The sequence below is a fragment of the Talpa occidentalis genome, unplaced genomic scaffold, assembly GCF_014898055.3.
Source record: "Talpa occidentalis isolate TD23 unplaced genomic scaffold, MPIMG_talOcc4v2.1, whole genome shotgun sequence".
In the NCBI taxonomy this organism is placed as follows: domain Eukaryota; kingdom Metazoa; phylum Chordata; class Mammalia; order Eulipotyphla; family Talpidae; genus Talpa; species Talpa occidentalis.
The window spans coordinates 50,602,549-50,618,374 of NW_026555331.1; the positions used below are offsets into that span (position 1 = coordinate 50,602,549).

The window sequence follows — 15,826 nt, forward strand, 5'->3', positions numbered from 1 at the left end:
TCAAAGAGCTACAATTAAGAGACTTAAAAATTTCTCCTCTTGGGCCTCCCTGGTGGCGCTGCGGTTGAGCGCTGGGTTGCGAAGCTGCCCGCGGCCTCTGCGGCGATGGTTCGATCCCTGGCTGCTCCCCGGCCACCAGAGGAGGGTCCCACATGGCGTGCAGACCTGGCGTGCAGACCTCTCCTGCCACCCGCTGCTCCCCTCAGCAGTGTACTTCATCGTTCTGCCTGTTCTGCTCCCTGCTCTGGTTCTGGTGAATTCTCTCACCCTCCCTTCTGACTGTACCCAGTGCATGTATAAACAACAAACAAACAAACAAATAAATAAATAAAACATGCCTCTATTTTAAAAAAATAAATAAAAAAATTTCTCCTCTTTTAAATGGTCCACCAACATTATTTTTTCATTTTAAAAAAATATATATTTCACAATACACAAAAGGACAAAATTTAAGCTTTAATGTTCATTATCAAATATAAAAAATTAAACATTATCAGTATAATTGAAATTCTTGCTTACTACCATAATTTGACTGGAAATCCTACTCCAAGCCTTCTCTTTCAAGGGAACCATTATGCTGAATTTACAATCTACCATGCCCATTCATTTCTTTATGCTTGTACTATATATGTGTTCATATACTATTGTTTAGCACAGTTTTAACTTTATACAAGCGGTATTATACTACATATTACTCTGAAACTTGTCATATTTTACTTATGACATTTATCCAAGTTGACTTGATATCTGCAGAACTAGTTATTTCTCACTGTTATAAAGTATTCCACTGATCAAAAATGAATTTATTTATCCATTCTCCCAGACTTTTGAAAACTTTACAGTTATTTCTCTTATCACAATGCTGTGAACATCTTTCTACATGTCTTGTTGTACACAATATACATTTTCCTTTAGACAATATGCTTTCAATACTGGTTGACTAAAAGCCATAGGGCTTTTAAAAAATTTCTACTTCTTAGGCAAGAAATTATCTCAGTGGGGCCTTTTTAAAAAAAATAAAATAAAGCTTCATTGCTTTTCAAATATGCAATGGAAGTGAAAATAGCTACTTCAGAGTATTTATCTAGAATTAGAATTGCTGGAATGCACGCTTATACATTTTGCTAAAATGCTCTCCAAAGTTTACTATTTTAACATTCTTGAGTAGAGGTGTGACAATCTAATCATTTCTTTACCTTTTCAGTCAACTGTTGGTATTTTAAGGCATTTTAATTTTAATTGTTGCCAGTCTGATGGATGGGACTACTATTCCAATATATCATTTGGTATTTCCCTTATTATTAACACGAGTGATGTTTAAGCACTTTCCATTTTGCTTTCTGGCCATAAGGTTCTTTTCTTTGTTAAGTACACGTGAAGTGGCATTTTCAGTAATTTCAAAGTGCTAAGGCAACAATGTAAGGACAAGGAATCCAATAACCATATAGGACTTTCAGGAGAAATCTCTGGAGGGTTTATACCCTAGAAATAGGGGCAACTTAGAGATAAACTGAGCTTTACTAGAACTACTATGCTCCACTTGGCTTAGTCCTTCAGTGAATGAAGATGATTATGTCCCAGTTCTATACCAGCAGTACAAAAATTCATTAGTCATCAGGGAAACAAAAATTAAAACCCAATTAATATTACATATTTGACAAGACTAAAATGAAAACCACAGATAAGTGCTCTGGAGCAACTGGAACTCTTCTACACTACTGGAAGAAATGATATAGCCATTTTGGGAAAGTGTGTGGCAGTGTCTACTAAAACTAAGTACATGCATACCCTAGGACTGATCCTTTTTATTCCTAAGTATGTATTCTATAGAAATGCATATGCATAAAAGACATGTAAAGGGACAGAAAAAAATATAGAAATTACTCAAATGTCCATCAACAGAACATTTCGATAAAGAAACAATGAAAAATGTTGTTGTTACAAGCAATAATATGGATCTTAGAAAAATTAAACTTGCTATATGATTCCAATAGATAAAGTGCAGAAATAAATACAACTAATTCCGGATGTTACAAATCAGGATGGTGGATAGTCTTGAGAAGGTGGGAAGGAAAGGACTAAAGAGTGCTAGTAATGTTTTTTCTTGATCTAGAGACTTGTTACACAAGTATGTTCATTTTGTGAAAACTTACCTACTTAAACACAAAACAAAGAACATGCTACTATTTAATAAAAACATTACTAAAAGTTACAAAACTACTTTCTTTGAATAACCTTATTTACTTCATTAACACTGTTTTTAATATTAAAAAACTAAGTTCCACTGACCTTAAATTAACATTATTTCCTCTCTCCCCAAAATTATAATGAGCACATAATAAACTTCTGGAAAAATAAGTAAGTTATAATACCTTCTTCTAACCTGCATTGTCCAAATATGGTAGCCACAGGTCAGACCTGGTTAATGAGTCTTTGAAATGCATTAGACCTGAATTTAGACATGTGCAAAATATACTACATTTCAAGGGTTTAGTACAAAAAAGTAAGTACAAAGTACAAATACTTCAATATGATGAGTTTTGGGATATATTGGGTTAAATAAAATGTTATTAAAATTAGTCTCATTTGTTTCTTTTTACTTTTTAAATGTGGCTACTAGAAAATTTAAAATCTCATATGTGACTTGTATTATATTTCTATTGGGCAACATAAAGCATTCCTTTTCTCCAACATTCTTTCAGTTTTCCTCACTCCATAAAACCAGTTTTAGAATTCTATGATTTTTAACTAATAATTACCGTGTGGTTATTTGAGTCACCAAATATTCTTTCAAAGACTTCTTGTGCTTCTTTAAAACTGCCATTTTCCATGCAAACAGCTATTGCCTAAAAAAAGTAGCACAGTACATACCTTAGGTGGTTAGGTTGCTTTTTAAAAACCTAATTATTGTTTAATATTTAAATGATTCTCAGATGAGTTTAAACTACTTCATTTAAAATATTTTTATGGGGGGCCTCCCCGGTGGCGCAGCAGTTGAGCGCTGGGTTGCGAAGCTGCCCACAGCCTCTGCAGGGCCGGTTCAATTCCCGGCTGCTCCCCGGCCACCAGAGGAGGGTCCCACATGGCGCACAGACCTCTCCTGCCGCCCGCTGCTCCCCCCAGCAGTGTACTTCAGTCCCTCTGCCTGCTCTGGTCCCCACTCTGGCTCTGGTGAATTCTCTCACCCTCCCGCGCTTCTGACTGTACCCAGTGCTTGTATAAATAAATAAATAAATAAATAAAATATTTTTATGGAGTTCAACAATTTTAATTTGAAAAAGGCTATAAAATACTTTAAAAATGAAATAACTGTGATTTGAAAATGATAAGAATTATTTTCCAAATGGCCAGCATTCTATCTCTTTCTAGTTTAGGGCAAATGAAAGACAGCCACTAGTAAAAAGGTAAGGAACTGTGCCATATACATTTGGGGTCAACGTAATTATTAATTTTGAGCAAATGGACAATGAGAGAGGTAGTATTTGTGATTAGTAGAATATATTCAATTTGCTAGTTAGGATTTCTGAAAACTGTAACAAACTTAGGAAGCCAGATTCTTTTAAATAATCATTTTATAAAGTGGTCTTTTGGATATCAATGATGGTAGGACATTACCATCTAGCTAGCTTTGTAAACTTAGCAAACTTTTTAACCTCTCTGCTCAAACTATCTTACATGCAAAATGGTAGAAATAACAGTATCCATATCATGGGGTTGTTGTCAAGATTAAAGATACATATATGAAAGTGCTTAGAATAGTATTTGGCAAAATAGTGACATATTACATGTTTGCTATGTAGCGTATTTTTACCCACTCAACTTTTCATTGGTATATTACAAAGGTCAGCTCCTTCCAGAGTCCCATAAAATGAGGATAACATGACAAATCTCTTTGCCATGGGTTGAAATTTTCAAAAGCAGTTTTTGTGCTACCCATTTCCTTCTCATTCTACTTGGCAGTCACCACACTAACCACTAATAATTAATTCTTGGGCATTTTCTCTCCCACTTAATCCATATAAAAAATTTCAAGAGTCAGGGCCTCTACAGTGGCACAGCGGTTAAGCGCTGGGCTGTGAAGCTGCCCGCAGCCTCTGCAGCGCCGGTTCGATTCCCGGCTGCTCCCCGGCCACCAGAGGAGGGTCCCACATGGCGCGCAGACCTCTCCTGCCGCCTGCTGCTCCCCTCAGCAGTATGCTTCGGTCCTTCTGCCTGTTCTGTTCCCCGCTCTGGCTCTGGTGAATTCTCTCACCCTCCCGCGCTTCTGACTGTACCCAGTGCTTGAATAAATAAATAAATCTTAAAAAAAAAAAAAAAAATTTCAACAGCCAGAAAAAGTTTAGTTAGAAAATCTCACCTACTGCTCTCAAACCATATTTTCCCCATTACATCTTTAAATGACTGTTTTGATGTCTTACTTTTTTTTTAACAGGCTAGTCCTAAAATTCTCTCTACATGATTACAATTTTACATTCTTCTGATTATAAAAATCAATGAACTTATTAACGATACATATTCTATTTTTGTCATATTTATAATCTTTAAATACAAACTGACAGAGCACATCCCACTAGTTTTTGAAAGTTGGTGGTGATCAGATCTTTAAAGACATGCAGCACATTTCCTGAAGTGGGAGCAATATACACATTATATCCAAGTCCTTAGTGCTTATATCAGTGCTATAAACCAAAGGACTATAAACATGTCGGGAATATAAGCCAAAATTTCTAAAGAGAACAATAAAAGGAAATTTTACTCTGGGTTTACTTTCCACTTTAGGTAGCTCTTAATTTCTTTAGATATATTTTTACAAAATAATAACTATAAATACAACAATCATACCTGAATTTTAATTAAATTTTGTATTTCTTCATAAAACATGTCATGCTCCTCTTCGATTGAAGCCCAAACCATCAGGGCTGATTCTAAGGGTGTAATTCGCTCATCACTTTCAAACTGTGCATCTTTTAAAAACAGAAAAAAATAATTTAACAGCTAAGTAGAAATTTATTTGTCAGTTTTTTATACATTAATTTCACTCATTAAATACTTACTGAGGGCATACTACATTCCAGGGACTGCTCTTGTATTTATTTACAAGTTTAGGGCAATGACAGGACTTTTCAAGTTAATTTCCTCATAACAATCAACTTTAAAAATGGAAAAAAGCTGTTTGGTTTACGAAAAATTTCTTTACTAACATATTGATTTCAAGAACTAAAATAAACTTTATTTTACTTGAGATGTCATAGTAACAATTCTTAACTAGTTTACAGGTCTAACTGCATTAAAACAAACATTACCTAATCCTCACTACAAAACCTGTCTTCCTTTTGTGAAAGTGATACAGAAAAATGCATATATGCTAAATCTTAAAAAAAAATTTACAGTTAGACTTTCATTTCTAGGTAGAATGTAGAATACTGCAGCAGGCCAACATTTCCTTTATAACTATGAAAAAACTGGACAAATTGTAAATTTATGTTTTTAAAGATGTAGGACAGTTGCAGAAGCAATGAGAATGAGAATCATTACAATTCCAGAGGAAAAAGTCCTTCTGAGGTGAGGTAATGATCTGCAGCTATTTTCTTCTCTGGTTTCATTTAATAAAAGGCTAAGGATCCAGTTCTTGTATGCACAGACAGACAAATCTTTTTTAAAAAAAAATTACAACTTTAAAAAATAGTAAAATAAAGCTATGTGGAACAGAGACTGAAGTTAACATGGAAGCTACGAGCCACATGTCATTACTGAGCAGTTAAAACGAAGCTACCCCAACTGAGATCTGCTTTTTGTAAACAAGTTTTATATGGATTATATAATAAAACACATTTTAGAAATATTGAACTAGGTTTTACTAAAATTAATTCCACCTTTTTTTTTTTTTTTACTTTTTTAATGTTACTAAAAAATTCTCAATCATGTATGTGGCTCACATACTGGGCAGTGCTGCTACAGAGCAAACACTTAAAAATTAAGCAAAGGGATAACACACACACATGATCCTCAAAAACCACGGGTGCATGAGTCCACTTACATACGGATTTTATTTTATTTTTTAGTAAATACATTAGAAAAGTTTTTGGAGATCTGCAACAATTTGAAAGAATTAGCAGACAAAATGGGTAGACTTGAAATATCAAAAAAACTAAGATAAAGTTAGGTATGTCATCAGTGTATAATGCATACAGAGATAATAGTTTATTTTATTATTTACAACCACAAAGTACACATAAACCTGTTATCACAGTAGAAAATAATCTCTCATAGTTTTTGCTTGTATTTCATCCTTAGTGCCATACTGTAAACCCTGAATAACAAACATGGAACCTATGAGAAGCACTACTATTGATGATGTAAGTGCTCCCAAGAAATAGAAAAGGTATGACATTACAAGAAAAAGCTGAATTACTTGATATGTACCATAGGCAATACTGATGTGATTATTGCATATGATTTATCTTTAAAATAGATGATATAAGCTTTCTTGATATCTTTTTTTTGAAGGGAAGTTTGTGGAGATTGGGTGGGAGAAACTAAGATATACTGGACAACTGCCATCTGTGAACATTAAAAGGTCTTGTCACATTTAACTTACAAAATAACTGTCAACATATGATCTGCATGGTCTGGAATTCTTTTGTGTCCATATCTGTCTTTTTTAATTTATCTTCAGTAACAGACCCAGACCTACTTATAGTTCTGTCTTCCACATGGACTCTGCCTCTAGTCCTATCCACTTAATGATCCTGGCACCAACTCAAAACCTAACTTCTTATATAACCCAACACAAACCATGCTACAGGAGCCACAGATTAGTGAGGCCACGAGAAGGCAGTTATACAGTGGGATTCTATGTAATACAACATGTTTATAAGTAAGCAGTTTCGTTTAAGTATGGCCTACCACTTGAAATTGCTGGAAAACCATTTTGAAAGAATAAAAACCAATTAGATATGCAGTTATGTGCACTAAGATTCTTTCAAATAACCATGTGGTAAATACCATTCATTTATTGAGAAATTAAAGTAGTTTACCCATTATAATCTAAAATGAACTATGGGAAGATGGGAGAGAGATACAGCTATAAATCACATTCCTTTACATAAATAAGTGCTGTCATCAAGTTCAAGTAAGAGTCTTAAATATCATAGGAATCACTTATAACAAAGTTACCATACATTCAAATTTAGAGTGAAATTGCCAAGACAGAGTCCAAGAAGAGTGGCTGCCTAACAGCATTACCAGAATAACCTGGGAATTTATTAAAAAATGTACATTTCAGGATACTTTACACATTATTGAGTCAAAAACTCATGGTGGGTAAGGATACTCTCAGCATTTTGTTTTTTAACAAGTTCTTTAATGACTCTGATGCAGACTAAAAAGTTTGAGAACCACTACTCTATGAAGACAGGTACACTACATTTCTTTTGTTTGCTTAGGGATGCAAGTATATGGATGTATACACCAAATGAATGTGTGTAAACCCTTAAAAAAACAAACAATAGTTTTCACCTGATTCTTCTCATTGTCTTGCTGTTAGTTACACCTTGAGATACTGCTAATGTAAGATAAAAATACGTATTTACCAAGTGTTTTTCCTGCTGCAATTCTTGTCAAAAACTGACATATGTAGATAGTTCTCAATTGATAAGCTGTTAAACTGGACAATCCATGAATAATAGCTGAAAAAGAATAAGTAAACTTTAATCAAACAAAACAAAAAATTAAACTGATCCAGCAGTGCCTCTGTCTGGTTTGTTTGTTGAGTTATGTGATATAAAAATGACCATAAACTTAGAACATCGTTCCTCAAAATAAAACTGATGTTTTACATGCAGAATACTTTAAACTACTTTTATAGGCAGCATTATATATTCCCAAAAAGGGAAATTTTGATCCAAACCAAAATGTATCGAATTACTAGTTGGAAGCTTATTTTAAAACTTAAAACTCCTATGTTAAGGAAACATTTTATATTATTTGTCAAGGTTTCGGTTAAGTGAGACTGTTCAGTTTACAAAGTTTTATGTTAAAAACATAAATAACATTAATTTCACAAATACCTGAATGCTCACCCAGAGTTATGCTGGGCAATGAGTACAAACCTACAATAGAGAATAAGAAGTATTCCCAGACCTCACTGAGTTTATTAACATGCTGCAGTTAAAGACAAAGGAGAAAACAAAGTAAAAATGTGAACAAAACCAAAAATGTACATCATACAATCATACAATAAGGAAATATAGAGCATGTTTAAGCAGTTTTTAGAAGAGGTAATATGAGGCAAGACTTCTTTGAAGAAACAGTGTTTAAGTTAAGATCTGACAAACTGTCAGCATTATACTTTTCCTAGAGGTTGGCTGATGTGTAATAACTTTTATTAAAGGTAAAATTAGTAACAACCCCAAAATGTGGCCTCCCTGGTGGCCAAGGGGTTCAGTCTCAACGCTATCACCACTAGGGCCTGAGTACAATCGTGGCCAGGGAGCTAACCCACATATGGCATAGCAGACCTCTCCTATCTTGCCCACTGTTCCCCTCAGCAGTGTATTTCAGTAAATCCACCTGTTCTGCTCCCCGCATTCTCTGGTGAATCTTTCACCCCTGCACCTCTCGCATAAACCCCAGTTCTTCTATGCATAAATAAATGAATAAATCTTTTTAAAAAAAAATCACCTAAAAAGCAGTATTATAGTCATTAAATAAATAGATGCATTTATTTGTTTCCTCAACTCTAAGATTGTATGTATGCTTCCTCAACTCTAAGATTCCATGATCTTATGCCATTCCAGAGATTATCTGACTCAAATACAGTCATACAGAATTAAACAGGGTTTAAGGAGAGCACAATGCTTAATATACTAGTTAAACACAATTCATTCAATATGCGTTTACTGACAAGCTACTGCTTGACTGGTGACTGTGAAATAAAATAGATCCTGCCTCTCACGAAGGTTTTAGTCTGACTGAGAAGACACAAATTAAATGAAAGGTTATGCAAGTGACTAATGAGAACTTTAATAAATTCCATACAGTGTAAGTAGCCAAAAGAAAGAACTAATTCATTCTAGTGAAGAATGTCAAATCACTTATCTCTTTACTTCCCTTCATATTCAATTTAGAGACTAACATGCCATTGTCCTTCTGTTCTTTGTACCTGCTTAAGCAAAAAAACCAAACAAACAAACAAACAAAAAAAACCCAAAAAACAAAGAACAAAAACAACAACAACAAAAAAACAAAGGCAAACACCTAGTCTAGCTGAACTAGCTATTAATTTTTTCAATATCTGTATGCAAGCACTGATGAAAGGAAAAATACATCAGGAAGGATTTAATGGCCAGCAACAACAGCAACTATATTTAAGCACTTAGAAAACCATTGAGCACTTTATACAAAGGTTTTCATCTGGGGTTGATTGTGGTCATTTGGTAATGGCTGGAGATTCAGTGAACCGTAGGTTATTGACACCTTAGTAGGCTGAGATCAGGGATCCTATTATATCCTATAATGCACAGAACCACACTCCCAAACCCCTTCACTCTGCTGCATAAACCCAATAAAGAAGTACGTGTTGCAAAATGTAAAAATTTTTGAGGTTGAAGAATCTTGTTTTATACTTATCAGTTCCTATCCTTTTCTTTGCAGCTTTAGTAATTATATACCATTATTACCACTTTACAGATGAGGAAATTAAGGTAACAAAAGGGTAAGTAACTTGCTTCAGGTTTTACAGCTATGAAATAGAAGAGCTGGGAGTCAGACTCGGACAATTTACTTGCATACCCTTTTCTAGACTTCTTTCCATAATAGGGGATATGTTAAGAGTAACATACTATGTAAAAGACATTATCTAAGGTACATTGAAGTGTGTGAACAATTCTGAATTGGAATAAAAGAACTATGAATTTTCAAGAGTTGCATACTTTTACAATGAAAAATGTAGCAGATAAAATTGTGATGGAAGTCTTTTTGTTAAAAACGGGAATACAGAGGCAACACTATGTTCACAATTTGACAACCATTACTGGTTAGCAGTGCAACTTGAAAAGGTTTACTCTTTTTGGGTTTCTATGCCCCTAACCTTAAAATATTGGGAATGGCCTAAAGTATTCCTTTGGATCTTGATTTAGCAACCTGAGAAGTCTGCACTATTTTTTAAAAAAAAAAAAAAAAAAAAACTTTCACATTTAGAAGGGTTTTAAATTTACAGATTATGATAGCAGAGGTAGGATTTATCCTCCACTCAGTTCCCCCTATTATTAACATTGTAAACCAGCATGTTATGTTACATAAACCATTACTATTTTTTATTAACTAAAATCCATGCATTACTCAAATTTTCTTAGTTTTTCATTTAATTCTTTTGCTGTTGCAGAGCTTATCCAGAACATATTATATTTAGTTATTATGTCTCTTTAAGCACCCATGGCTATGAAAATTTCTCAACCCTTGGTTGGTTTTGAGAGCCTTGACAATTTTAAGGAGTAACAGACATTTTGTAGACTGCCCCTCTGGTGGAATTTATCTGACATTTTTCTCATGATTAATCTGGACAGCATAGGTTTTGAGGGCGATCATAGAACTGAGTTCCATTTTCATCAGATCATATCAAATGTACAGAGTACTGTAACTGTTGATACTGACATTGACCTTGATCACTCAAGTATAAGGTTGTATTAGCTTTCTTTACTCTGTAAAGTTATTCCCAAATGACTTCTTTGGAAGTCACTACATACAGAGCCCACTTAAAAGTAGTTATGCTCCAGGGCCTCCCTGGTGGCACAGGCGGTTTGATGGCGAGACTCCCACATGGCGAAGCAGACCTCTCCTGTCCTGCCCACTGTTCCCCTCATCAGTGTACTTCATCAGTCTGCCTGCTCTGTTCCCCGCTCTGTCTCTGGTGAATCCTCTCACCCTCCCACGCATCTGGCCTGTACCCCAGTTCTTGTATAAAAATAAATAAATCTTAAAAAAAAAAAAGTAGTTATGCTCCACTTTTCTGAGGACAGATCAACTCCATAAATTATTTGGAATTAATCTGCATGGGGAATTTGTCTCCTCTCATATTCATTTATTTACTGGATCATTTATTTACATCAATATGAATGAAATCATGAGTATTTATTTTATATTCTGGGTTATAATCAAATACTATTTTATTTATTTATATAACGAGTTGTTTCAGTTTTGGCCACTGGGAGCTCTTTTAGTTGGCCTGGGTCCCTTTATAATCCACCATTGTGGGTTATTTGCCTTGCTTTTCTGTTCATCTGGTATATTTCTGTAAAGAACTCTGGTTCCCTTTATTGGAGAATAGTACTAAAAGCCAAGATCTGGTGCTAAGTATACTTGTTGTTACTAGGATCACGCTGTTTCTATACACTTCATCCAACAAACAGAACATGGAAAATGTGTGTATACTTACCTGTTAACATTTGTACATATGAGTACAAATATATACAAACACATTTCTATATATATTCATTTATAACTAAACAGAAGTTCATACTGATGTTTCCCGTTCCAATTTATTGATTTTAACCTCCCCTCCAAAGAGGACCTTTTACTAATTCTAATTATGGTGAACTGGCTGCATTTTAGGATTTAACTTTCTAATTAATATTAATTATCCATCATCCCAGTGTTAATTGTGACACAGAGGAAAAGCTGTTGAACTAAGGACAGGCTTGGGTATGGAAGACACTTTTTAACACATCCATACTAAGGTTGCTCAACTAGTTTACCCTACAAACCAAGATTTGCATAAACAACAGGTTTACCACGTGATAAATGTGACAATACGGTTTTCTGAGAACTTCCTATAAAATACTATCCTGGGGCTGTATTCAGCTGCAAGAAGTTGAGCGTATTCAAGAAGCTGAGTGCCAACAACATTAAAATAAATACCTGAGCATTTGTCATGCAAAAAGCCAGGCTGATCATCTCCAAGCTAGAAGGTCTTTGCCTAGGCATTACATTTCACTGACAAGTTACTTTTTGCTGCCTCTACTAAGCAAATAGGCCAAAAGAGGTTGAAATACCTGTCAAAGAAATTGTCAACAATGATGCCGAGCGGTCACTCGGAGGCCACAGGGACTGCTGAATAAACGCCACTACAAGAACACCTTAGTATAAACACCAAATACCTGAGCCAAAGGAGACCAAAGGACTGACACTGGGTGGGCGCAATTTTGCCCATTTTAAGCTTTTTTAATCAACCTTAGAAAGGGATCTTACATTCTCATTTTACCCATCAGTAAAACCGAGCAGCAGGTTAACAGGCAGAAGTGGATTCCAACCACCGTTCACCTCAATTGGGGTGCCCCGGCTCTCCACCTGGAGAACCCCAATCCCCTCAGCCCCCCCCCAACTACCCCCAACCCCCCCCCACCCCGCCTCACACTGCGGCTCCCGCCTCCTGCGCAGCTCGGGGCCACGCGGCGCCCCCACACTCACCCTCCGCGCTGTCGCGGGTGCGCTCAAAGTCCTCCGAGCGGCCGTCGCGGAAGGCCCGGCAGAGAGAGAGGCAGAGGAAATCCAGCATCCAGCCGGTAGCCACAGCCTCGGCTTCGGCCACCAGGCCCCCGTCCTCTTCTTCCGCGGGCGCCCCCATCTGCATCTGGCATTCCAGCAGTTCCTGGCACTCGAACTGTTCCTGGTCGTCTCCCGCCGCGTCCCCCAGCCGCTCTTCCAGGGGTTGCGCATCCTCCCCGTCCGCACACCCCCGCGGACTGCGGGCGGCCGAGGCGGCCTCCTCCGCCATGTTAAATCACTCCCGCCGCTTGCGCCGCTGGGAGCGCAGAGCGACGATTGGTCTAAGCTGGAAGTTGTGGGCGTGGCCACAGAAGGGCGCTTCCGCCGCTGTAAATCACCAATCACATCGCCAGGATGGGCGAGTGACTCGAGTCTGGCGTCTGATTGGTCGAGATCTGTTCCCGCCTCTGGATTTTGAACTCTCTGCCCCCTCCAGGCAGAGGCCTTGTTGGCAAACTGGTCAACTTCAGACTGGGCGATGGAGCGCTTGGGAGGTTAGGGGTCTGCTTTAATTCATCCTAAAATGCAACATTGGATGGAAGGGCTACACGGATAGTTAAAATGAAAAAGCATTTTACCCGCAGGGTACTTACAAACAAAGAGGTGATTGGAATTTGCTACCGTTATTAAAGCGTAAAACTTCAGACCCTGGTATTTATCTGACAGAGTTGCTGCAGGGTCACAAACCAAAACTGTTTCGACGAATTTATATCAAGAGCTTCATCCTTAACATGCATCAGAAGCAGCTCTGGGCATTGTTAAAACAATTTGTTAGGCTTCACCCCCAGAATCTCTGCTCTACATGTCTGAATTGAAGTCCTTGAGTTTGTAGATCTGGTAAGTTTATAGGTCATAGTGAGGATGCTTGTCTGGAAATCACATTTTGAGAACCCCTGCTCTACAAAGGAAGTTCTCAGAAAACCATACTGACACATTTCATTATGTGGCAAACCAAAGAATTCGACAAATCTTAGTTTATAACGTGGACTAGTTAAGCAACCAAAGGTACTGATAGGTTAAAAGGAGTGTTTCATACCCAAGCCTTATCTTAGTACAACTTTCTTCTGTGTCACAGTTAACACTGGAAAGGTGGATAATTAATTAATATTATTTAGAAAGTTGAATCACCATATGGGTGATAGATACAGCAGTTTATTTACTCTAGAAATTCATTGAACATAGTTTATGCACTTTACAGTATGTGCATCACAATTTCCTTAAAAAGTTTTCTTTAAAAACCTTTCTGTTTATAACACAATCAGCATTATCAAAGGCTTATGTATTTTAATTTTACACATTTATTATTGTTTTAAGATTGTAAATCTAATGTTCAGGTATTAAAGCACCACATTATAGCCATTCAGAACACCTATGTTGGGATGCTGTCTATCGGTTACCCTCTAACTGACCTGGGATAAATTTTGCCTCAGTTTCCACCCCCTACATATTGGGCATAAATATCATGTCCTTATAGACTTTTGGGTATAATTAAAGGTTTTGATAAATGTAAACTGTTTAGAAGGAAAGCCAACTACCCAGTAAATGCTCAACTAATATTAGCTGGAAAGGCAGGTTATTTATGCCACTGAGAAAAAGAGTGATGAGTTGGAGGGATTTTTCCTTCAGGTTCTAATAAGCCCATGGAAGTAAGTCCTGTTTGCAAACAACACAGGGGAACAAAGTCTAAGGGAATAGAGGTTAAAGTATATTATGAACACAGCAAACAAACCCCAGGGTTTCAAACAAACTTTTTTGTCTGGCAAGGTTCTCAAGAGGAGCCTACTGCTTCCTTTCCTCAAAACCTCCTCAATTCCCAGGAAGGAGTTAGGGTTATTTTTAAGTATATCAACCAGTTTATTCAAAGTCATAAACTGAATATGTTTTCCTGTGATATCAATTTACTGAAACTTTTTTTATATTTAAAGCAATGGTATATAATGAAGTGAAATGGAAAATACATAGGGTTACATCATAATAATCAACAAAATTTCAATTTGGGGTTGTTTCCAGTTACATGCTGCAATCTCTGTCCTCTTGTATTTCACTGAAGAAAAATTAAGTAACATTGACATAATAAGGTGGGTCAGGTAGGGGGAAAAAAGTTATTTTAAAGTCCTATTCCAGCAGAAAATCAGTAATACAGAGTCTTACTGATTCATGGGCCAGAAAACCATCCTGGAAGAGACCTCTCATAAAAGAAAAAAAATTTTTTTAAGCCTGTCCATCAGGGTAGATGGTAAATTTATTTTTATGAATTAATACTTTGACATCGCTATGATCAGAAATCTCAACTGTGGTAAGTGTAAAACAGCTGTATAAAACAGACAATACATAAACTCACAATAAGTTTTTACCCACCATTTTAATTTAATATTGTGATGGGCAAACCAAACACTTGGCATTTCAGTAAAACTCATATGTGATGAGTAACCATTCTGTGATGAGGAAAATTTTTTTTGGCAGAAAAGTTTATAATGTATCCTTCCTTTATGAGTACTTTAAAGGAGGTGGATCCTCACAGTTCAAGATATAGACGGGTGGGTGAGAAAAGGGAATCCTGCTTTTGATGATTTTAAAGTCATTCTGTTACAGGGCAGGGAGAGGGGCAGCCCAAACCCCGCAAACCTGCCTATTCTAAATGGGTTCTGCCATCCACCGCATCAACACAAAACATATGAGACTTTAATGGGAAGGAACTTCAATACAACTAGGAAACAAGACAGGAAAGGCAAAGAATCTAGTTTCTAAATCAAGCACCCAAAGTTACCCGTCTCCTCGTGGGTAAAACTCCATCAAATGGGATTGGCCCAGAGCAAGGCCCCAAAGCCTGCCACAAGTCTAAAGCACCTTCCAGTGGGGACCCACAGAAAAGGGTCAGAAACAACCAGACAAGCTCGGAAGGAAAAGAGCAAAATCAACATCAAGATAAGAGATGCCATTGTCACCTCCCCATGGGTCTCACCCACATCTGTGTCACCCCGTCCACTGCCAAAAGACAAGCGCTTTTGCCTCAGCCACCTCATTCTGGGCTTGGCCTGCTTGGCTGCGTGACTTCAGAGTTAGACTAGGAGTCTGTCTTTCTCTCCCCACCTCATTTTCTCCTTTGAACCTCTTATGGATTAAAGACCTTCAAGCACGCTAGAGTCTGGTTACTTTGCCTGGCGGGGTAGGTGGCACAAATCCTTAGAATGGATATCATGGCTTTTTTTTTTCCCCTCTTATCAGTTTGGTTTGCTATCAATTTGATCTGCTATCAATAGTAAATATTTTAGTCCCTGGGGAC

General features: G+C 36.8%; 1 protein-coding gene across 1 annotated transcript in view; it reads right to left on the bottom strand.

Moving 5' to 3' along the window:
* Positions 1 to 12,791, bottom strand: part of TERF1 (telomeric repeat binding factor 1) — a 31,026-nt gene extending 18,235 nt beyond the window's left edge. Inside the window, exons 1-4 of the mRNA XM_054692185.1 lie at positions 12,466 to 12,791; positions 7,593 to 7,688; positions 4,843 to 4,964; positions 2,760 to 2,846 (exon numbers count right to left, since the gene is read on the bottom strand). Of these exons, the coding sequence (XP_054548160.1) occupies positions 2,760 to 2,846; positions 4,843 to 4,964; positions 7,593 to 7,688; positions 12,466 to 12,772 (612 nt within the window). The 5' untranslated portion in view covers positions 12,773 to 12,791. The remainder of the gene's footprint in view (positions 1 to 2,759; positions 2,847 to 4,842; positions 4,965 to 7,592; positions 7,689 to 12,465) is intronic.
* Positions 12,792 to 15,826: the final 3,035 nt, after the last annotated feature.